At 36.7% G+C, this 23,927-nt stretch overlaps 3 protein-coding genes across 3 annotated transcripts in view; 1 reads left to right on the forward strand and 2 right to left on the reverse strand.

Annotated features, from left to right (window-relative positions):
- Nucleotides 1-15,350, reverse strand: part of LOC107670516 (manganese-transporting ATPase 13A1-like) — a 17,924-nt gene extending 2,574 nt beyond the window's left edge. The window contains exons 1-22 of the mRNA XM_016463152.1: nucleotides 14,849-15,350; nucleotides 14,561-14,650; nucleotides 13,020-13,283; nucleotides 12,674-12,829; nucleotides 11,532-11,601; nucleotides 10,642-10,748; nucleotides 10,428-10,557; nucleotides 10,239-10,294; nucleotides 9,930-10,056; nucleotides 8,807-8,944; nucleotides 8,594-8,714; nucleotides 8,015-8,172; nucleotides 7,614-7,789; nucleotides 5,853-5,963; nucleotides 5,642-5,767; nucleotides 4,523-4,631; nucleotides 4,231-4,424; nucleotides 4,028-4,124; nucleotides 1,249-1,430; nucleotides 843-957; nucleotides 571-767; nucleotides 340-482 (exon numbers count right to left, since the gene is read on the reverse strand). Of these exons, the coding sequence (XP_016318638.1) occupies nucleotides 340-482; nucleotides 571-767; nucleotides 843-957; nucleotides 1,249-1,430; nucleotides 4,028-4,124; nucleotides 4,231-4,424; nucleotides 4,523-4,631; nucleotides 5,642-5,767; nucleotides 5,853-5,963; nucleotides 7,614-7,789; nucleotides 8,015-8,172; nucleotides 8,594-8,714; nucleotides 8,807-8,944; nucleotides 9,930-10,056; nucleotides 10,239-10,294; nucleotides 10,428-10,557; nucleotides 10,642-10,748; nucleotides 11,532-11,601; nucleotides 12,674-12,829; nucleotides 13,020-13,283; nucleotides 14,561-14,650; nucleotides 14,849-15,169 (3,188 nt within the window). The 5' untranslated portion in view covers nucleotides 15,170-15,350. The remainder of the gene's footprint in view (nucleotides 1-339; nucleotides 483-570; nucleotides 768-842; nucleotides 958-1,248; nucleotides 1,431-4,027; nucleotides 4,125-4,230; nucleotides 4,425-4,522; nucleotides 4,632-5,641; nucleotides 5,768-5,852; nucleotides 5,964-7,613; nucleotides 7,790-8,014; nucleotides 8,173-8,593; nucleotides 8,715-8,806; nucleotides 8,945-9,929; nucleotides 10,057-10,238; nucleotides 10,295-10,427; nucleotides 10,558-10,641; nucleotides 10,749-11,531; nucleotides 11,602-12,673; nucleotides 12,830-13,019; nucleotides 13,284-14,560; nucleotides 14,651-14,848) is intronic.
- A 925-nt stretch (nucleotides 15,351-16,275) lies between these two features.
- Nucleotides 16,276-17,908, forward strand: LOC107670463 (coiled-coil-helix-coiled-coil-helix domain-containing protein 5-like). Its single transcript, XM_016463065.1, has 4 exons — nucleotides 16,276-16,369; nucleotides 16,693-16,833; nucleotides 17,542-17,693; nucleotides 17,785-17,908. Coding segments are annotated over exons 1-4 (321 nt in total). The 5' UTR covers nucleotides 16,276-16,367; the 3' UTR covers nucleotides 17,811-17,908.
- Nucleotides 17,909-22,101: 4,193 nt separating this feature from the next.
- The window catches only part of LOC107670451 (LIM homeobox transcription factor 1-alpha-like), a 22,568-nt gene continuing 20,742 nt past the window's right edge, over nucleotides 22,102-23,927 (reverse strand). Inside the window, exons 7-9 of the mRNA XM_016463054.1 lie at nucleotides 23,168-23,285; nucleotides 22,925-23,080; nucleotides 22,102-22,832 (exon numbers count right to left, since the gene is read on the reverse strand). Coding sequence (XP_016318540.1) covers nucleotides 22,675-22,832; nucleotides 22,925-23,080; nucleotides 23,168-23,285 — 432 coding nt within the window. The 3' untranslated portion in view covers nucleotides 22,102-22,674. The remainder of the gene's footprint in view (nucleotides 22,833-22,924; nucleotides 23,081-23,167; nucleotides 23,286-23,927) is intronic.

A 23,927-nucleotide genomic window follows, 5' to 3' on the forward strand; every position in this document is an offset into this window, starting at 1 on the left:
TCAGAGTTTGTAAAATCGTCGTAAATTCGTGTCGTGTGTGACTGCCGCCGTGCGATTTTCGGATAAACTCAATCGTGACATGTGCCAGAGCTCACGACGTTCCGACCTTCAGAATCGCACCGTGTACGCCCGCCTTAAGGCCATCATTTTTAAAGACAGTTGATGATATCTGACAACATGAGCCATTGGCCAAAGTTTGGGGACAGTAAACTGAATTATACTTTGGGTTTTTATGTATACAACCGGCAAGTGTTACCAAGATTTTCTAAGATTTGTGACAGAATTCTTCTGTAAAGATACTGGGAAATCCCACTCTTATTTCCTTATTTCCATTCATACCTGGGTGGGCTTCTGCTCTGTGCCCCTCTGTACAGGTACACCAGACTGCAGAAGTGGACTGCAAACTGCAGCAGCACTGTGAGGACAGTGTACAGGTTGAAGATGTTTGGTAAAGGCCGCTCTTTGGACAGAGTCTTCAACGGCTAAGGCAAAAAACAGACATGGCTTACAGTCAGTGAAACTCGGTCCATCACAAACTACAAGCAGCTTGACAAAGAATTACAGTCTCACCTTTGACCTTGAGATGAAGAGAAAGCAGCCGGCAAGCAGCAGGCCCTGAAGGGTCGCCTGGAAGTCGCTGAATTTGACGCCCTCCAGGTAAAGCACAGACTGACTGTAGGCCAGAACCAGAGCGTTCAGCGCCAGGATCTTAAACATCTGCAGAGTGGTCACCAGAGTGCAGCGCCCCTGTTTAACCACGTGACAGACTGAAAACAGATCGGACAGCATTAGGCCAACTGTACATAAGACTAAATGAGAGCGCTCAAGCATGTGTTACTTACTGCACTGTATGGAGGACAGTTTGGAAGTGAATGGAGCAGCAATAGAGGCGTCACCCAATTTAACCACCTGAATCTGATCCTCTTCTAGCTCTCGCAGCACCTGACTGATCCTCTCCTATGACACAAGTCATTTATGCAACATATGGTTACATATATGGAGTAAATAGTACAAGCTTAAAGGCGTAGTTCAACCAAAAATAGTATTTTTCCCCATACTATGGAACTCAATGGCTACCGTCAACTGTTACCAAATATCTTCTTTTGTGTTAAACAGAAGACTGACACTTATACCAGTTTGGAACGACATGAGGGTGAGTAAATGATGACAGAATTTTCATTTTTAGGTGAACTAGTTAAATGCTGAAATTCAAAACATGTAAACCACAATCAGACTTGAGCTGCTTACCTTTTGTGCAGCGAGCTGCTCCTCTCTCTGGGCTATCATTCTCTGTCTGGCTGCACGGGAGCTGAGTTTGATCCCTGAACTCGGGACTGGGGGTCTGGGCTCTCCAGAGGAGTACTCTTTGTCTTTGCTTCTCTTCTTTTTCTCAGGCATGTGCTCTGGGGCGTTAGCCAACAACGCCACACCTGGTAAACACAAAGGACATGTTATGATTTGAGTACATCTACTGTATATCAACCCTGTAAAGCCTGACACATCAAAATAATAGTTTGAAAAATCGATTTTTTTTTTTTTTAAGTGGAAGAGTTTATTGGAACTTTAGATAAAAAAATAAACAAATCCAATTTAAAAAAAGAAGTTGCTGTGCATGTGTTTTTTTGTTAAGTATCATATTTGATGCATCATGACAGCAAAAATGACCCGATGAGGCCTTTTACTTGATATGAAAGTATGAACTATCAATCAGACATCAGAAGGCATGTAGTAAATTGTGTACAACAGTTTTTCAATAAAGTTTTGATCACGTTGATAGTTTACAGGTATTATGCTTATATTTTGCTTATCAGATATGAGACAGTAGACTTTATAGAGTAGGCTTTATAGATAATGTTCCAGATTCAATACAAGACAATCCGTAACATGCTGCCAATTGACACTGAAATTCTCTTAATTTGTAAAAAAAACAAACAAACAAAAAAAAAAAAAAAAAAAAAAAAAAAAAGCACAGTTAATGCACTCATATTTGTTTTTAGAGCAATGGCTCTCAACCAAGAGGCTGGAGCCCACTAGGGGGCCTCAGCAAACTTCCAAAGGGGCCTTGAGATGACACTAAATGATTTAAAGTAAGCTATTACAAGATATTTCTCTTTTTAATTCACCCCCTCAAAAACTGTCTTTAAAGAACCAGGGTTCACAGGCCGTGCCAGTTTTTATTCCCAAATCATTTTTCAAAGATCTGAATAATTGTATTTACATGTTTCTTCAGGATAAGAAAATAATATTTGGAAAGGAAGAAAGAAGAGGGTGGATTGGCAATGTCAAATTTTGTATACTATTACTGGGCAGCCAACCTACATGAACTGATATTTTGGCTTTCTGATAGATCAAGTGATGAAGCTCCACTTTGGTTACTGACGGAGCAGCATGCGTGTAACCCAGTATCTCTACCTTCACTGCTCTGTGCTCCAATCCCAGCGAGCAAACACTATTCTACGAATAACCCAATTATCCGAAATAACCCGATTTGGCATTTCAATTGTGGTCTAGAAACGGAATTAATTATGTTAAGGACCTTTTCAAAGACGGCATATTTATTTCATTCCAACAGCTAAGAATGGACTTTGAGATCCCTCAGTCCAATTTTTTTTAGGTACCCACAGGTCTGTAGTTTCATAAAAAACACTTCTCTCCTTCCTTGAACCAACCAGAAGGGGGCTGGACAGATGAGTTGTTAAATATGGACCTTTTTTGAAGGGGTATGGTTTCTAACCATGAGTTCATTCAAAGAACTGCCTCCCCATCTCTAGATCATATAAGGAGGCAATGGGAGGAGGAACTGGGAAAAGAAATATCTGATACAGCCTGGCAGTGTGCAACAGAATTGGTGCACTCATCTTCTGTATGTATTAGACACGGACTCTTACAATTCACGGTGCTTCATAGGCTTCATCTGTCTAGGAGTAAGCTGGCTAAAAAGAAATGCACCTATCAACTAACCAGGTAGAAATTATTGCCTTTTCCTCATTATTGGCTAGACGCCTGATTCTTCTTAGTTGCAAAAAGGCAAGGTCACCATCTCACAAACACTGGGAGGCAGCTTTTTTAGGGGTGTGTATATGTATGTAGTCATGTGTTAAAAGAATGTTGTATATGTTTGTGTGGTCGTGACTGTTGCAAAATAATGAAAACCAATAAAAATATTTGAAAAAAAAAAAAGAACCGGGGTTCCCACATTTTTAGGACTGAATAAGTTATTTAATTTAATAAAACCTTAAAAAGCAATGGGTATTTTTATACTCAATATAGATTTCTTTAGTTATGACAAGAAATTGGAGTAAAAATATTCTTAATTCTAAATCACAAACGACTGGTAAATTCAATGGTTAAAAAGCGTGGGATGCCAAAAGATCTTAAAACTTCAGGAATCCTGAAATGTAATTATTTTAATTTGAATCCTAATTACCTTTGCTAATTATTATAATCTAATCTATGGACACATTTAGTTTCTGTAAATTAAAAAAAAAAGTTTGATTGATTGATTGATTGATTGAGGGGCTGTCAAAGTTACAATGTTAATTCCAAATATAAAAGAAATGCTGTTCTAGAACAATATTTACTGTGTAAAGCGCACTACAAATAATTATATATTGAAAATGTGTCTCTTCAGTGTCATTCAAATAACTGCACTCTTACATTGTGTAAAAAAATACAAAAGTAAAAGTACAAAAATACAAAGTAAAAATGTAAAATGGCTTTAGTTGAGTGACAAAATAAAAGCTAAATATTTAATTTTGTAAAGAAAATGTTGTCTTCTTTATAATATCACACATTACAATAGCTTTCTGTATATGAAAATATATTGCGTTGCTGATTTGGACAACTTGACAATGATTATGAACTAAATCTGACCTGCACAAGTCTGCTCTTCAACCCTCCAGACCGCACACTTAGATTTCATTAGGAAGTGTCTTACTTTTGCGTTGCTTTAAACAAAACCAAGTGCAGGCCCAATTGAACATCTATGACATTCTGCTGACGAAGATCAGCATGTTTAATGACTCACCTATGTGAGCATGTTTGAGCGCACCAACATCATTTGTGCCATCTCCACACATCAGCGTAACGAAACCCAGTCCCTTCAAACTAGTTATGACAAACTCCTGCACAGACAGGAAAATCAACATTGTTAACCATGCTGAACAACAATGAATGCAGAGCGTGATAATTCAACTATCAGCAAAGGTTTCTCAAACATGTAAAGCTGACCTTCTGCTTAGGGCTGACACGAGCAAAGACTCGCACATGAGGAAGCAGGGCATTGAGTAAACGGGGTTCATAGGTCAACCTGGCCAGTCCCTCTCCTGTCACACAGAGGTCATACCGCCTGACCAAATCTGAGACTGAAGAAGTAGGTAGAGGGAGGCACACGCTGCAGTCTATGGACACCCACTGCCATTCAGCTGCAAAAAACAGAACAAACAGAGAGGTGAGGGGATTCAGCAAAACATTTACTTAAAATATGTTCGTCCAGCTCTTTTAGGGCAGTATTGTCTCACACCTTGACTGGGGCTTTGCTGCAGTATGAGCGTGTGCTCCTTCTGGATGAAATGCAGCTCTCTGGCCACATGACACGCTGTTAGAGGGTTGTCACCTGTGATCATTACGACCTGTAGATAGATAATGTGACAAATGTTAGAAGTGTTGGAAAACTATTCCTTAATACAGAATTCAAATAACCTAATAAAGCTATAAATATTCTGGCAAGGAACTACACAGCCCTGTGAAAGACACATTATACATTTAATCAAAATTGAGACAAATCAGATGTCTAAGACTATGTGACAGACAAGTTTGGCTCGACTTTGATCAGATTGTGAAAAAGAAAAATGTGAAAATTGATATCAAATCACGTAACTTTTTAGAAATAATACTTCAGGAATCATTCTAATATGCTGATTTGGTTGTAAAGAAACACTTATTATTCATTTTTAAACCTGCTTAATATTTTTTGTGGAAACCCTGATACACTTTGAATGTAAGGTTCAGAAGAAAAGCATTTATTTGAAATATTGAGAAATATTTTGTAACATCACTCTTGGTCAATTTAATGTGTCTTTGCTGAATATAAGTATTATAATATAGGAATGCAAGTATTAAGTTCTTTTTAAAACCAAAAATATTACTGACACCAAACATTTCAATGATTGTGTACATATAAATACACAAAATATATATATAAATACAACATTTACATATATTTATACATTTTTATTTATATATTCAAATATACATTATTTAAAATTAGTTTACATAATACATATAAATAAATATTTATAAATAACTCACCAGTACACATAACCATTAACTCATTTTATTTATTTATATAAAACCAGTTCCTTTAATTTATTAAACCATTTCAAAACCTTTAGATTTGGGCCAACTTGTATAAATCTTTCCAAAATCTTTTTGCATTTCACTGTGATTTATGATACAAATGTCAAATGCAAAAATGCAAGTACAAATTAGTGATACTTCCAAAATCCAAGACAAACACCCACCTGTTCATACCTTTTTAAAATTGTTTTAAACAGTGCAAAATTGCCAATACTATGGTGCCAATACAGACATATTAAGTGTTAACTAAGTACATGTTAACATATGGAGTTAATCCACTCACATGGTGTGAGGCCTCTTGTATCTCTCTGATAACTGTCTTACTGTCGGTCTTGAGAGGACAGGACACGACCATGAACCCTGCAAAGCGCAGGTCACACTCCAGCATGTCCCGGCTCACCTCCCTCACCTGCACACACAACAGACTGTGATAAACTACAGAGCATGTGTAAATGTGACGTTTAGGGTTTCATTCAGTGGTCGCTGCTGAATACCTGCTGATGGCTCAGATGGCCAATCTCTTTGTATCCCAGTGCGAGAACTCTGGCTCCCTCCCGTGACATTTCTCTGTGCACCTCGTCATAGCTGGCAGGACACTCAGAGAACTGAAAAACAATAATGCCTTAATAAATTATTCAGAACCACCAATCTATAGCACCTATTTAGTCGTCAGTAGTTATAATGCACCAAATAATTCCCTCAATTTCAGGTCAAAATGGCAGCAACAATTAACAGTTGTGAAATAACAATTTTTTTGGTCCTCATTAAAGCAAAAATCACAGCCAATCAAACAAAGCAATTAGGGATACATAATATATTGAAATAAAAACGATAGTGCAATATGCCTTGGTGCAATTTTAAAATTGACTTAATTATGCGCTGCGTGTTTCAAAGTCAAGCAAGGCGCTGTGTTAGTTTACACGCTCATCATGATAATAAGAAATTATCATGATGTGGTGTTTCAGCGTCTCAGTGCGGCTTGGTTAATATACCGTGAATTGAGCTGTTCTGAGACGCTGAAACCAAAGATACTCTTAAACCGCTCTGACTACTGAAAAACCATTTCATGAGCTGCGTGTGTAAACAAACACAGTGCCATGCTGAACTCTGACACTTGCAGCACATATATAATAATTTGCCAGCAAAATAAAAGTTTGATAGTTTAACATATGACAAAAGTTTAAAACTAAATTTAGATATAAATAGTTGTATTGTAATTTAACAGTACTATAATTTTTTATTAAATACTAAATTAAATTTTTTTAAATTTTACAGTAAGATGTTATTACAAATTAGGCTGCTTCCTATTTTGTTTCATGTTTTTATTCAATAATATTCACAACAAAAACATAATTATTATTACTGCATATTGAATGGTTTAAAAACAGTGGGAATCTAGTCTATCGTAGTAGGTATTTATTTTTATTGCCATGTCAGCATCTAAGGCTATCTTCATGGCAAAAACCAGAAATAATACAAGAGTTACAAACACAAAATAAAAATTCTACAAGATTATGCAAGATTTTTTTATATTAACATATGATTTAAAAAAAATGTAACATCCTTTCTGGTAAAATCTTACTAAACAAGTTGCTGAGTGAGCATACTTCATAAAAAAAATTAAGCCTTTAAAACTCAAGTGGAAACAATTTTTTTAAACTGTTCATGTTATGGTTACTGAGAAAGATTTTACTTTATTTTAGTAAAGAGTAAATGCCCAAAGTGTTAACCCTCACATTTTTTGAAGTGTTCCCAAATTATTCAGGGTGATGCTCACCCCCCCCCCAAAAATTATTTTTTATTCTCTATGCAGATCCATTCCCCTACGAAGTCACCCCAATCATTCTAGAATAATTAATTATTTGCAAACTCATGTATTTTTCCCACAATATGTATCATAGAAAAACACGCCACGTTGTATTTCAATATCGTGGATCCCTAAAAGTAATCACTTTACCAAAATAATTTTACAGGGCTTCCTAGACTAACTAGTCAATTAGTTGTTCTAGCAACCAATTGACTTTTGTTTTAAAAATGTTTTACAGTTTTCCATATCTCTAGTCAGAACCCAGTGTAAAGGATAACCCTGGGACTAAAGTATGTGAGGGAGTAAACTTCTCACGCTAAGCTAAAAAACGTTAGCGGTGTTATCATTCAGTGTTTGTCAGAGCTGGTACAGATCTGCTGAAGAACACAGAGAACTAACTATCAACAGTGTACCAGACATATACCTAAAGAGCAAAAGAGAAGCTCACCATGTCCTTCAGGGTCTCTGGTGCACCTTTAACGGTTGAGATATAGCAGAGCTCAGTGGAGCCCATCCGCTCATATGACGCCAGCACTGACATCCTCTTCAGAGCACTGGCGAAATGAAACCTCTGATGGATCTTCAGCCCAGGAGTCTTTATGGTGCGAGGAAATACCTTCTCATCTACATAAAGGGACAGAAACCAGGTCATACATCACAACTTCAACTGTGTGAGTGAGTGAGTGACGTGACATGTGGCCAAGTATGGTGACCCAGAGTGTCTACTATATGTTGCGTTAAACCAAACAATTACTCAAAATGATTAACACTTTTTCTGACATTTTGACAGATAAATGGTTTTCAATATTATACTTTGTTTTGGTGAACGGATCTGGGTTTAAATCAGACCTTTAGTGAGCGTCCAGTCTGCTGCGGTCAGCATGGCCTTTTCCAGCGGATCGCCCACCAGCTGTCCATCATCTAGTGTGACCAGCGAATGACACGTAGCCACCACCCGATGAGTGTCCACTGGAATATCTGACACTGGCGTCACTTGTTTCCCATCTCTAAGGAAAAGAGGAACAGAAAGAGATCATGGATGTGCTTTTCACATTTCTGGGGTTCTCTGAAGTCATCATAGTTGGGTACACTTCAATAATGGTGAACAGAAACTACATCAAACATCATTTTTGTGCTTCCATTTAATCCAATAGCAAAATTTAAAAAATCCACAATAGAGTTTCTATGACTTTAAAAAGAGGAGAAAACAGAGATTGAATACGCTGGTAAAAAAGAGGAAGATGTCAAGCTGTGTTAACTATTTTTCTGTAGTTTAATGCCAAAGTAATATGTTGTATTGGTAATATGTATGTTGTAGTAGGTAATATGTTAACTGTGAAAACACGTGATCAGCGTCTGTGTTAAGGGTCAACAATGAAGGAGGAAGATATTTTTTAAAGATCATTTTGCAAGCTGTTCAGGCTTTACCTGAGTCCTGCGACGCCACGGACTACCAGGCTGTCGCTTGTCAGGGTGCCAGTCTTGTCAAAACAGCAAATCTCCACTTTCCCAGCGAAGGGGATTCTGAAAGGTTCTGTGCAAAACACATCTGTAAGGGAAGAATATGAGAGGATGAGTGTGAGAAGGGAGAGATTAGTGAGATTCGGTCACGACTATGTTGAATCCAGTGCAGTCACTCACAGAGTTTGGCCAGGGCTATGAGAGATGTGTTAACAGCCAGTGAGAGCTCTATGGGTAATTCAGGAGGCACTACTGACGTGAGGATCAGAGTGCACTCCAGAAACAGCTTATACTTGTTTCTGTTCGGGTCCTTCGTCCCTGAAAGACACAGAGAGTGAAGTATGATGGGAAAACTGATGGGATATGCTGTTGATATGCAAGCAATTTCATATCACGTATGCACAAATAAAACATAAGCTACCGTTCAAATGTTTTGGGGTCAGTATGATTTTTTTTACAATAAATTAATACTTTTATTCAGCAAGGATGAATTAAATTGATCAAAGGTGACTAAAGACATTTATAAATGTTACAAAATATTGTATTTCAATAAATGTGGTTCTTTTGAACTTTCAATTTATAAGAATCATGCATTACAGTTTCCAATAAAATATTAGGCTGTTTTCAACAATGATAATAATAATGATTTCTGAAGGATCGTGTGACACTGAAGACTGGAGTAATGATGCTGAAAATTCAGCTTTGCATCACAAGGAATAAATTACTTTTTAAAATATAGCAAAATAGAAAACAGTTATTTTAAATGGTAATAATATTTCACAATCCTACCGTTTTATTGTATTTTTCATTAAATAAATGTAGCCCTGGTGAGACTTCTTTCAAAAACATAAAATCTTATCAAAACCAAACTTTTGAACTTTTGATTTTTAGAAAACACAAAGTTGCTTGGAAGGTATAAATAGCCAACAGAGACTTGTATAGGGCAGAAAAGACATTACCAAAAAACAGGAAATAAAATAAGACAAAAAAAAGAATGAAAATCAAAATAAGTTAAATAAATGTGTTACTGCAAAACAGAAATGTGCAAAACAACACATTTTCAAAACAGACTAGTCATCTTAAAGAAGCAGTTCACACCTGAACAGAGCAGAATGCACAAGGTTTGAGAGACTGCTTAAATACTGAACTTATCTTAAAAGCAAGTAAGCAGTAATTAAAGTGGATAGATTCTGTTGAAAAAAAAACACCCTTAAAAAATTAATCAGCTTGTTTTTGGACAACTAGTCAAACTATCCCACCCATCCCTCTCCATAAAAGGAGATTTCAGATGAATGTGACTCACCCTCGACCCAAACATACACAGCTGCTGCGATGGCAAAAACCAATAGGAAAAGGATAAAGATAAAAGTCTCCAGGTTGTTGGCTGTTACCCTCTTCACACCAAACAGAATCGTTCTTAATAATTTGCCCTAAAAACAATAACAACAATAATGGTTTAGACATTTCTCGAACACAAAACTGAAAAAGAGCATTGTGACTCATTCTTCTCTGAACTGCTTCCTGTCAAGATTTCACTGACCTCCAAATAAACAGTAGCAAAATGTCTAAACAAATGTCTCTCAAAAACATGTCTCTTGATGAAGCACCTCACCTGAGAAGTGTAGAACCCCGTCCGCAAAACATACGCAACACAGCCATTGTCTACAGCTGTGAAAAGACAGAAAAAGAGAGAGTACAATTACATATACAAATTTTAAACTCACAATTAAGTTAAATTGGGCATTAGAGCTAAAACACGTGTAAAGGTTCTTAAGGACCAATCACAGCCGTGAGTACTAACGTTTCAGGCCTGCACTGGCTCGGAGAGGCGGGCTGTGCTGAACCACTTTGGTGCCTCCTGAGATGACGTGAAGACGGGAGTCTGTTTGCAGGTCCAGGATCCTGTCAGGGTCCAGGTCCTCTACAGGCTCCTACAGACACAACACAGCCAATTAGAGACAGCAGATTCTGCTGAAGTTGGCTGCTGATTCGGTGGCGAGAGCAGTCAGACGCACCTTCATCTGAGGTACAGACTCTCCTGTGAGCATGGCCTCATCCACAATGCAGCGGCCTCGCAGTAGCAGCACGTCACAGGGAACCAGGTTATCTTGAGGAGAACGTCCTGTGATGACATGAGGAATAGACGCTCATTAACGTGCTCGCAAATATTAGATTTACACTTCGATTTCATTTGGATGTATTAAGTCAGCACTTGTGTAGAACATCACATGAACTACGAACATGTGACAACCAGCAGCCAAATACTTTATATCTTAATTTTGAACAGTATAATCTACCGTTCAAAGTTTGGGGTCAGTAGGTTTTTGAAAGAAGTCTCTTATGCTTGTTTGATCAAAAATACAGTACAAATAGTAATATTGTGAAATATGATTAAAATTTTAAATAACTTCTTTCTGAAGGAAAATGTTTTAAAATGTAATTGATCCCTTTGATGCAAAGCTGAATTTTCAGCATCATTACTCCAGTCTTCAGTGTCACATGATCCTTCACAAATCATTGTAATATGCGAGTTTGCTGCTTAAGAAACATTTCTTATTATTATCAGTGTTGAAAATAGTTGTGCTGATTAATATTTTTGTGGAAACTGAGATAATTTTTTTGTCAGGATTATTTGATGAATAGAAAGTTCAAAAGAAAAGCATTTATTTGATAACAGAAATCTTTTGTAATATTATTAAAGTCTTTATTGTCAGTTTTGATCGATTTAATTCAACCTTGCTGAGAATAAAAAGAAAAAGAAAAACACGTACTGACCCCAAATGTTCGAACGGTTCTTGTAAAACAATTTGCTTAAATAAAAATGCAAATACATATTTTTAAGCATGTCTCAGATGTAAAAATATTTTTAGGCAACTGTATGACATTCAGATTCCATGAAACTCACCAACTGAGACAATGTCTCCAGGAACTAGTTCATCACTGGATACAGGCCTCCATTTTCTGTTCCGATAGACCTGTTACAGATGAAAAGAGTTAAAATTATACATCTCACTCTTATTCTAAGTCGCTGTTTATTAACCAATCAATAAAGTAAGAGAGGGAGTGCCGTATCGCGAAGACAGTCACAGCCAATAGGCACTGTTTAACATGAAGCACTGAAGTTCAGTCTATTCCTTTTATGAAATAGTTACTACATAAAACCTATTTTATTTAGCATATTCTTTGAGCGCCATACTTTCGATAAAATATATAGTCCCTGACAAGCAAACAATAATAGAACATTTTCTATTATATTGTAGCTGTTCTTATATGTCACTAGGGCTGGCCGATATAGCAAAAAAATGTATCAACGATATAATGTTTCATATCGTTCGGTATCGATAATTATTGAGATTTTTATAACCTTTTTTAAAACAAAGAACAATAGAAAAAAAAAGTTTATATTTAACCACTGTATTTTTAAATTAACTCAATTTATTGAGACAAACATTATATATATATACATACACACAGTGGTGTGAAAAAGTGTTGGCCCCCTTCCTGATTTCTTATTTTTTTGCATGTTTGTCACACTTTAATGTTTCAGATCATCAAACAAATTTAAATATTAGTAAAAGATAACACAAGTGAACACACGTGCTCCACTGATGACGCTCCCTGACGCGCACCTAACATTCGATTGTACCATTTTTGCATTCAAATGCAAATATTTATTTTAAATTTGACTAATATACATTTTTTTTATTCACAATCTCCTCATCACAGGCAGGCACAGCACTCATGTTCATGTTTGTGTGTGCTGTCTGCGTCACTCATAGCACGTGCCTATATTATGCACTATATCGAACATTTTTTATATCGTTATCGAAGAAGGTGTACCGTCGATAAATATCGATACCGTTTTATCGCCCAGGCCTATATGTCACTATATTGTGGATGACATCACAGATGGAACACTGTAATGACCAACCAGAAGACAGAACCAGCATTACGTGCTTTATGAAGAACATTTCAAAAAGAGTTAATAGACCAACATGGACATTTAACTACAGCTGAACCAAAACTGGAGCCGGGAGCTGCAGTTACCTGGATCATGTAAGGTTTGTTCCCCATTCTGCGGATTTCTGACATGTTCCTCATCTGCTGCTGCACCAGAGATGCTTCAAATGCCACAAGCATGAAGAGCGTAAAGACACTGTAGTACCAGTACTCATCCAAACACCAGAGACCCACACAAAACACCTACAGGGGAACAAAAACATACAGTTCATACCATACTCATAGGCTGGTGTTTCAGGATTGAGAACCACTGCCATAAGACGATGATGCATTTCTAGTACACTCATGTATTTATAATGCACAGACCATCAATCCATCATGCAAAAGCTCCATAAATATCAGTAAAATCAAACCGCATGCTCTGCAGACGTACCTGGAAGACAAAGAAGGGTGCTGTGGCTCTCTCCTTGAAGAGCTCCAGGAAGTCCGGCACCATCATCTCTGCACGGTTGGTGCCATAGCACTTCTCTGCAGCTCGTAACTGATCCTCCTCCTGATAGCCTTTCCAGTTTTGGAAATGACTCATGGGAAAGTTGATTGGAAATGCCACTGGCAGAAAGCATTTCTTCTCCTTGCTGTCATACACATAACGGATCTTCTGGAACTCAAAGGACAGGATTTCCACTCCATCCTCATCCTGCACGAAAAATGAGGCTTTACATAAGACATTTTTCATCTGTTATAACCTACAATTAGGGTTTCCACACCTTTGACTAAGGAACAATTGACTTTTCCATGTGTTCATGATTTCCAACTAAGGATTATTGAAAATATGACACCTAGCGAAAACACCTTTCTATCGGGAGAGAGAGAAGCCGCAGCGTATGAACGCGCCGCCATGTTTGTATCATCATTATAACCTACAATTAGGGTTTCCACACCTTTGACTAAGGAACAATTGACTTTTCCATGTGTTCATGATTTCCAACTAAGGATTATTGAAAATATGACACCTAGATAATGTAAAATATTAGAATGTTTAGAATATTAAAAAGATTTAATTTATTTCCAGGACATTTCCAGGCCTGACAATCACGGTTTTTGAAACTGTATGACTGTGAGACACCTGTATAACAACATTTGAGACAAGCACCATATCACAATAAAAATAAAGAGATGGTGGTCTATCCTATTTAATTAATCTGGTGGTCTTTGGTCATTTTAGACCCAAAAAATATTTTGATTTTTTTTTTTTTTACTTTATTAGAATACCATGAAACTTGGTGACTTTTGTGGTACTTGCTATATGAACACACACACACACACAATCATGGATGTGATTACAAAAGGCTAATCGAAGTCACACACAAAAGACTGCCATTGGAAATTAAAGGGAAATATGAAAATTACAAAAATGTTCAGAAATTTTTTGAGGTACAATCTACAAATCAGCCGAGATGAAGTAGTCTTTGATCATGTCTAAAAATATATCTAAATGCAAAACCTAATATAATAATGTCTGAAAATACTTATAAACAACTAGGGAATATGAACCTCAATATGTACATATTATATACAGGGTTATAAAAGAATCTAGAGATTACACCATGGTATTACATATTATTTTCTTCATTTCTCCCACTAAATGGCACCAATCTGTCTTCCATGCATTCGATTTTAAAATACCTCTGCTCTGTTTTTTTAACTTAAACATTGTATTATCTGAAAATAATATGAAAATGTATTTCGCATATTTGTATTTCTATAGGAATAAATGGTGCATAATAAAGAAATTAATATTGTGTATTACCTTGAAATTCCCTCAAAATAAAAAAATAAATAATAATATTGCAACAAAGTATTCTACATTAATTTTATAAAAATAAAAAAAGCTACACTTAATATCTTTATTCCGTTTTGACAGCTGAGGATCACAAGTGGGACTCCTAAACGTTGATGAAAACAAGATCTCACCTTATCCCTCAGTAGAGGCACCAGTTCTGCGGAACCATGGTTGGGTGTTGGTATAACTTTAGCAAAGGTGGCTTTGGCTGGGTCAGACTCCTGTTGAAAATATAATCGCATAATTACAGTCAGCTTACTGTGCGAAATTATGAGATGTCCCAAACATATGGTTGGACGATATACTTACTAAGTCAAACCTAGCCAATAAAAGCGACCATTCAAATGTGTTGGTCTTTCAAAGTAATATTAATATTCAATGTTTACATAGCACATATTTGTTTTCATCACATTTTTCACCTTCGAGCAGGTGAGCCAGCCGTGCGCGTGCACGGACCAGTAGCCAGAAAGCACTGTCAGGACGTGCGCGATCCCGAGAGCGGCGAGCGCCAGCAGGCCGGCCTCAAAGTACTCGGCAGCTCCGTAAACTCCTAGCCACGAATATAAGCAGCCTGGGTAGAGGAGGAGAAACGGGAACACCGTACCGTGCAGAACGCGTGGCCTGCGGCTGTGGAGAGACACTGATCTCACCAGCTCATCGCTCGGCGCACGCGCCTGCGTCCCCCCCGGCCCATCAACGCCGTCTGCGGACATATTGCCCTCTTTTTTAGCTTCATCCATTCTGCAGTGTGCCTTCCTCCGTCGACCCTCCTACTCTCCTCCGCCTCCTCCTTGCAGGCGCTGATGGGAAAAAGGCAGCTTCGCACCGGCCTGTTGTCTAGTGGCCACTACAGATTTCTGAAGAATTTCAGACACATACGACAGCTTCCGCATACGCAAGCACGTACGCCGGTGACGCAATATCCGGCACATGTCCTTGTCTGAACATTTTTCGGATTGACAGAAAATTTCATATGGAAATGCTATTATAAAAAAATGTCACATTCTATAGGATAATAAAAGAAAAGGCATATATTGAACGATTATTATTAATCAAGAAACGACTAAAAACACATCTGTTCCACCTTTATTTGACCCTCTAACTCTAACACTTTCTATTCTATTTTAATTCTACTTTATCTATATTTATCTTTATTTATTTTTTATTATTATTATTATTTTTTTAAAACAACAAAAAACAAAAACTAGCTTTCTATTTTTCTATTCTATCGAAGTTCTGTATAAACAAACATTGTTTTACTTAATAAATTACCGTTTACGTAGTAAGGGCGGAAAGGCTACTAGAACATGTAACGATATTTGATGCAATTAAATATGTTAATATATAATGCAATGTTCTAATTTTTTTAATTTAAGCAAACTAATTTCTTACATCTGTATGTATATTATACTAAAAATAACAGGGACAGGGATTTTGACACTACAAGTGTTAAAGATACCTCTGATGGCACATAAGCTGCTTTCCTCTTGTATGAATGAGTATATGACCTTTCTATCGTTCTTTTATTGTTTGTTTCTTGTATATTTTTAATCGTATTGCTGTTTATTTTAACATACTGGAACTTGTGTGTGTTATAGGAAAATGAATAATAAAGTGAATAATAAAGAAAATAAATGAATCAGTAAAGAAAACCGGTTTACTAGCACATAACTTGGTTATGTGCTGGTTAACTTGTTTCTTTAAAAACAAAATATGACAATAAAAAAAAAGAATGAAAATTTTTATTTTAAAGAATCGCGTATGTTCAAAGCCACGCCCATTCTTTCACGCCAACCAGTGATACGACCAATAAGATCAGCGTAAGCATAAATATTGACCAATCGAATTCCTCCGGCGAGAGTGCGGACGTTCTCTTTGCACGTGTGCGTGATGATAGTAACCTTCACGAGAACCGAGTGAAAATCCAGGGTGTTCAACATGTAAGTAGCTCTGACTGACAGCGGTGTGTTAAATACTTGTTTTACATGTTGTATATTACATTGTCGTTCTTACTCTGTAATACGACGGCAGTAACAGTCTGATAGCAAGCCAAGCTTTGTTTCAACTCCATTAGCTAAATTGAATAGTGAATTGTATGAACTAGAATGTGTGTTATGTATTCAAATGACCCTAAAACTTCGCTGTCCTTGAACGCCTGTCCGTCATATTAGTTCTCCTTCTAAAACGTGAACCTGCAGTGTTGAGAATCCATTGTAAGTCGCATGTAGGCTAATCTAATACATATTAAACTGTATTATAACAGGGAGGCGGCAATGGCCATCACAACCAAATACTGCCAGAAGGAGCTGGAGGAATATGGTGCATGTGTTGTCACATATCCAGCATCCTGGCAAGAGAAGTGTCTAGACCTGAAGCTGAGGGTGGCACAGTGCACTTCATCACAGTATGTTCATATATCATGCTTTCAGACAAAATGCGTTTATGTTCTCTTGGCCATAAAAAGTTTTGTATTCTTCTATATATCAAAAATGTATCTAAATGTGATTCTTCATCTCATTAAAACTGTGTTGTTTTACCATGCTTTTATTTATTTAGATCTATGACAATACATTAAAAATATATAATTTAGTAACAACATATTCAAAACCTAATAAAATTTGGTGAACTTGTTTACCAAGCAGACAACTGTCAGTGAAAACGAAATATTTGACGTTTCTTAGAATCATTTAGGATTAATAATAAAGGAAAAGAATAATTTATATTTTTATTTCCCATCACGCTGTATTTAGTCGTGTTTTTTTTTTTTTCTCAATTAAATCTAATTTTCCAAAAATGTTCGAATTTGTAATTTCCGCTTAATGCTATTAAACACAATGCATCATTTGAGATGTAATGCAATGAGACTGTGGTGGAAATGTTCATAACTTTCAGTAAAAGTGGCTGAATTCAAATGTTCATTTTTCAAAAATAAATAAAGTAAAAATCCACTGTTGGATATGTTAGTAGACAAATTAAATAACTAGCAAGAGTGTAGTATTTTATTTAATAGAGTTTATTTTCCTATAGCTGATAAAACACCTAAATATACAGGGATTAAGACTATTTTATATTTATTATGTTTTCCTCCTGTTTTTCTTCCATCTGAATGCAGTCCAGTGATAAGGAAGATCCGAACAGATTGTGCTGGTGAGTTTTCAGTGTTTGAGCTCTGTCTGCAGGAGAACCAGAGCTCTGCTGAAGCGTGTCAACCTCACCTCACACGTTTCCTTGCCTGTGTTGAGACCGTCAACCTTTCAGGAATAGGTAAGCAGTAAAGTCTGCGTTTCTATAATTATACCTGAATGTGTGACTAAGTACAATGAATTAAAATATTTATAAAACTTTCTTCCAACAGCAAATGCTGCGCCGCAGCCCACATAGATGGGTTTTGTCACTGTTCTGGCTAATGAGGACAATAACACAGGTGTTTTATACTCGGTACTGGGAAGAAATAGGCTGGGAAAAGGTTTATTATCTTCCAAAAAAACAAGCCTCAATCTTTTGCACACCTTTATTCAAACTATTCAATGTGATGTTTTATTCTACACTATTTATGAGAAATCATTTTTAAAAGTTTTCATGATATTAATACATGAAGTTGCAATAAAATATGCATTTCTGCTTTCATCTCTGTAGTTCTCTGCCCTTTTGAAGATTTAGCATCCTATTTTAGCAACATTTTACCAAAAAGCACAATTGAATCCATAAATATAAAGATGTTTTTTCATAAACCAATATTAAATTTTACTGTGAGAATCTACCTGCGGTGGACTTATAATCAGAGATATGAAATTATGTTTTTGAATGGGAAAAAAAATCCGCATTCTAAATATTATTATTATTATTATTATTACTAATATTTATATTAATACTAATAGTTAATCATTAAAATGAATATTAATATTAGGATAAAATTAAATTATAAAATTAATTTTAGATGAACATGCTGTTCTCTCTTTACCATACTTGATTGAAGAGAATTTATTTGTCTTAATTCTATTAAGTTTTTTTTTTTTAAAGTAGCTTCACATGTCACTGAAACCTGAATTATTTTTTAGATCTATATTAATTGCCTTCAGTGCAATGGAAACATAATTATCTGTAATATGTTTGTTTTTAGTTGTTATGTGTTTGGGATGCTTGTTATTTAACATGTGAAATCTACAATATGCAGGTTTATGTCATTTATAATGGGGTTTTTCTTCTGTTAGTCCCTTTGAATGTTTTTCTCCTTACCTTGGCGTCACTGTATAATATTAAACCAAAGAATGCAGGCATGTAATATCTCCCCCCTCAGATGTCCACCGGTTCCCTGCGTCCAGGAACAAAAGACTGTAGGGGAGGCATTAGATTAGGACCGCTTTGCCTGCTGGGTAAACGGGAGGGAGGACACGGGTTTTGAACCTTTGACCACTGAGCTAAACAGACCTTTCATTTGGTCCATTTATCAAAAGTGGAACAAAATGTAACTCTTTTACCAGAATCGCATACTTATCAGAGTGCATGAGCCATAAATCACACAGCCAGCCGTCAATGTTTGAAATGACGAGTTATATTTGAAAACCAAGAACACCGTACACAAAAAAACACATTAGCTGAAAGTGATCACACTAAAGGAAACCGAAAGACGTACCATTCATCTCCCCATCTACAGCTGTCATCACCGCAGTCCTTTAAAAAGAAATATTACACCACACTAAATGAAACAGTCCAGTATCACAAAAGGCTTCATGAATATGTGAGCTGTCAGCTGCACACTTGATTTACCAGCAACTCATGTCCAGTGTACTAAAAACTACATTTCAGTTCGTCAGGATTTTGAAGGTTTTCATAAGCAGATGGTGTTAATGTAAGCCTGCTGTACATTCTTCAATATAAATAATACATTTCACATATACAGTGTCTCATGCTGCAACATAAATATTCCAATGCTATTGTTGCTGTTAAAAATAGCCAACAAGAACATAAGTTAAAAGAAGTGAAGTAAATAACTACACGTATAACAATAGTGCTAATTACAACAATAGTCATGTGACCAACACATTTAGTATATTACAATAAAGCACAATTAGCAAAACGTTGCCAAGTGTACACGTCCTGTAACATTTAGGGGGGGATTTTTAATACTTTGTGCTATTTTTCTTGTCAGTACTAAAGAGATAGACGTCATATTTATTATCAACCCTGTAACTGTAAGGCTAACTAACCCTTTAACAGCAATAACCCTGATTATTTCCTCATCATAGAGTCATCTCGGTTTGGAGATTAGAGCGCATTCCTACATTTTACCCAATGCCTAACCATCTAAAACCTACAGTCAATGCGGAGCAATGCTGCTGCAGAAAAATTCAAGGCCCTTGATAGTTTTCACATATCTCACTTTTTTTTTTTTTTCAGAGGAAATCTACCCTGTGTCCAAAACCTGAAATTAGAATTAAAAAATCTCTTTTGTGGTTTTGTTATGAAATATTAAATTACATTATAATTTCCATACTTGTCGAATCTAGCTTCAATTTAATAAGTCTGTGAGTTTTGATAGTGTTGACTGAGCCACTGTGGTATGTGTGACTCCTTTGCTCTATGAACCCTGCCAAGACTCCCTCACTAATATTTTCTTTGAGATATCTACTTCAGCTTTGATGTTTCATTATTTTCTTTTTAATATTTTGTCTCGTGAATTGTGTAATGCACAGTTAAGGCGGCTTAAAGAAAAGACACTAAACACTAAGACCCTGTCTGAGAAACTGACAATAGTTAAAAACCTACCAAATTAAATTTATTCAAAGAAAATACTGCACTAGCTGTCAACATTTTTAATTTGTGAAAAGAAAAATTAAAGCTTAATTTGTGTTAAAGATGCACTAGTGATTTTTTTCACCCTAATTTAAAGAGATTTACGCATAAAAAAAACAATAGTACTTTTGAAAAATATAATGTACTAATATACATTAACATGAAATGAAGACTCATAAAAGCTATTTTACAATTTAAATTCTTCATTTTAGTTAGTTTTAGTAATTTAGTTGTGCGTTTTTGCCATTTTTTATTAGTTTTTGTCTATATACTTTAACTTTAATTTGTTTTAGCTATTTTAGTACATCAAGTTAAAGCTGCAGTCCGTAAGTTTTGCCTCTTTGTCGCCATCTGTGTTTGAAAACCTGGAATTGCAGCTGTGTGCGGAATTATCTTCCTTGCGTGGGTTGTGAGTCGGCACGGCTCCAGCGCGGATGAATCTAATGTTCTGAAGAGTATGTGTGGCTGTCAGTCACCACACCGGTGTGGATATTTACTGTACTTCGCAATCACAGATTCTAGCCTACGTCTTAATCCCAGGCTATCTGTAATCAGAAGCACATTTAAAACTGCAATATCATTTAATTTCATTCACATATGCTTCATAAACACAATCTTTTATGGATTACAATCCGCCATCAGAATGATACATTTAATTATTCTGGCTGCTGTGAGAAAAGGCTATAAACGATCCGCCACCTGCAGGATCCTCACATGCGATAGCCTAGTAGCTGGGACTCAATCTTTATGTTTACAGAAGTGACGGAATAACGCAGCGGCATGCTCGAATTTCCCGCGAAAACCTACCCGTACCACTCAAATTAAAAAACATTATTATAAGCTAACTGTTGTGAATCGGGCTAAAGTAAGGCGATAGTTTTGAACACTGGCTGGTTATGTATTTGCTCAAATATTGATTTCGGATCATTTTTAACCAAAAAAAGCTACGGACTGCAGCTTTAACAAACAACTAAATGAAAATGAGAAATGTTGGCTTGGCAACTACATGGAGGGGGAAAAAAAAACATACATTTTTTTTTTTCAATTAACATTTATTTTATTTAAAGTAATGAAAACTTTTTTTATGCTTTAGTTTTAATTTACTATAATAACCTTGCTTTTGTGTTTGAGTGATGCTGCATCCACACCACTAGGTGTCAGCGTAAGTCCAAAACAACTGCTATATTGGTCAGCTCAACATACAAAAAAAAAGTGCACCTTTAATAATTATTGTTTCTTTACAAGAAATATTAATGTACATTTGACTTATGCAGCATGCTAGACTCTTTTGGTTTTTTACATTAGGTTTAAATAAAAGCTGATTCCTATTCAAGACGGACATAAAGATGGCAAGGCAATAAGGAGAGAGTGATATGAATTTGACGTGTGCTGTGTCTGAAATCACCCCTTTATCCTTACATAGTGTACTGTTTGGGGGGACAGTCATTTGTAGTGTTGTCCACAACCATACTGGACAGAACTTCTGTCTCTCTCGGTTTCATTCACTCATTCAGTGGTCGAGAGAGCTGCAGTGATGACGTATTTTTGCAGGCCAATCCAGAGGTTTGCATCACCCTGGTTCCTTCAACAAAAACCCAACAAAATAAGCTCTGTGATCAACAAAAGTTTATAATCATGTTTTGTTCATCATGATAATCTTCACAAATGAACACAACTTTTATGAAATCTAAAAAACATTTTCCCTAAAAGTTTGAGTTAGCGATTATAAACTCAATGAGGCTATGAAAGCAACTGTTTGGACCCAAATGTCCCATTTAGCCACTTGTTAACAGCTGCCTTTTTCAAGTCACTTAAAAGCTTAAAAAACATGAGTAAGGTATTACTGATGTATTTTATGTTGTGGAATAGAATGTGAAAATATTTTGCGCTTGTGTTAACCACAGACCTCATTTCAGGCATTTCACCAGAAACTCATTCAAAAAAAGCCATTGACTTCAGGACAGTGGAAGTGGAAATGCTAAAATGCCAACTTGTTTCCAGGGTTAGGCCTACAAAATATGTCATCACTGCAGCACTCTATAGTGAATAAGAGTATAGGGGTGATTTCGGATACAGCCTTGATTAGTTTTTTTTTATTTGCTGTGCAGTGAGCAGAGTTTGAGGTAACACACGTCATGAACAGCTTCCTGCTGATGTCTGAGACACGCCTATGACTGTCGCAATAATGTTTAAGCAATACAGAGCAAAAAAAATAGTGCATATATGTGATATAAAACATGTTTTTCCAGTGAACTCCCATTCTGTCCATGTTAAATGGAATTTTTAGGGTGTGATCCTGTCTTGGTTTCGTTGGTTAGCGCTTTATTGGCACGACTAAGATACGATTGAGGGATTCAATTAGTTTTGATGATGAAAGACGCCTGCAGTGAGACTCAATCTATTTGTTGCCCCCTGCTGTGGTGGAGGAGTGCTTAGGGATGTGGAACCAGGGTCATGAGGTAAAGTAGGAGTTTTGCATCGAGTAGAGGCGATCAATGGGATTTCCTATCCGCCCTGCCAGAAGTCCACCGTCGGCAGTCGACAAGAGACAGTCTCCGAGATGACTGAGGCTTCCATCACTGTCCAAGTCATGGAAAATTGTCTCTGAGTCTGAAATGAAGTCAGTGTTCAAATGCAAACAAACATTTCGGTTAACTGAGAAAAGAACCAATGCTGAAGTTGGTGCAGTAAGAGATCCTCACCGTAGGAGTGCATCTGCTCGGGGCCTAGCTGTGGTGGCGTGAGCCCGTGTCGGAACTGCTCGCTACCGTATATGTTGGGATCCAAAGCCAGCAGTTGTTGGCGTGGCAGAGAGGAATATGAGAGCAGCCCGTCCAGTCCGTGACTGCTGGAGCCATCTGTGGAGAGATGGAGCCCGGTTCACACCTTTCATCAAGCCATTTCACACCGTTATCCATCCACTCCGGTGTGTGTCCGAGTCTTACCCTCGCTGTCATCGTTACTCTGGCGCCCCCCCCTGCTCGGACCCCTCCTGGTCCCACCCATCTGCTCCTGTTCTTGCTGTTGCTGCTGCTGCTGTTGTCTGCGAGCGATCTTCTTCATCTGAACTCACAAAACAAGAGTTTATTGACATCCCCTGGTCCTGGAACAACATTCCCAACTAATAGTTATACATCGCTATCTGTCTGTCTGTCTGTAAGTGTCTATCCATCTGTCTTTCAATCTATTCGTCTGTTTTTCCATCTATCCATCTGTTTTTTCCTAAAAGTATCTATCTATCTATCTATCTATCTATCTATCTATCTATCAGTGTTGGGAAGGTTACTTTGGAAATGTAATAGGTTACAGATTACAAGTTACCCTACTTAAAATGTAATAAGTAGTGTAACTTTTCAATTACTTTATTAAAGTAATGTAACTGATTACATTTGATTACTTTTTGATTACTTTTCTAACTTTCTAATGTTTTCAACTGTTTATCATTTTCAAACATGTAAACCAGGCAGGGTAAACTTTACAGTAGTACTCAACACTGATGACATGCCCCAAAATGAGTCGCTGTGAATAGAGCAAGGTAAAAAGTGTGTTGTTTTACACGACCACTGAGGAACTTTAACCAAAGTATGTTGCAGACAGTTCATGAAGACCCTAAAGAATCATATCAAATTGTGGAAGATCAATGTCCCCTTTGAAGCACAGCCACCACAAAATCAGACTTACTTTGAGATCATTCTGAGGTTAAAT

This window comes from Sinocyclocheilus anshuiensis, unplaced genomic scaffold (assembly GCF_001515605.1).
Source record: "Sinocyclocheilus anshuiensis isolate Anshui unplaced genomic scaffold, SAMN03320099.WGS_v1.1 scaffold476, whole genome shotgun sequence".
Classification (NCBI taxonomy): Eukaryota; Metazoa; Chordata; class Actinopteri; order Cypriniformes; family Cyprinidae; genus Sinocyclocheilus; species Sinocyclocheilus anshuiensis.

Excerpts from the sequence above, each read along its gene's own strand:
- LOC107670463 (XM_016463065.1), top strand. Across the intron at positions 16,834-17,541 it reads GCACAGTGCACTTCATCACA|TCCAGTGATAAGGAAGATCC; the intron begins GTATGTTCATAT and ends ATCTGAATGCAG. Across the intron at positions 17,694-17,784 it reads CGTCAACCTTTCAGGAATAG|CAAATGCTGCGCCGCAGCCC; the intron begins GTAAGCAGTAAA and ends TTCTTCCAACAG.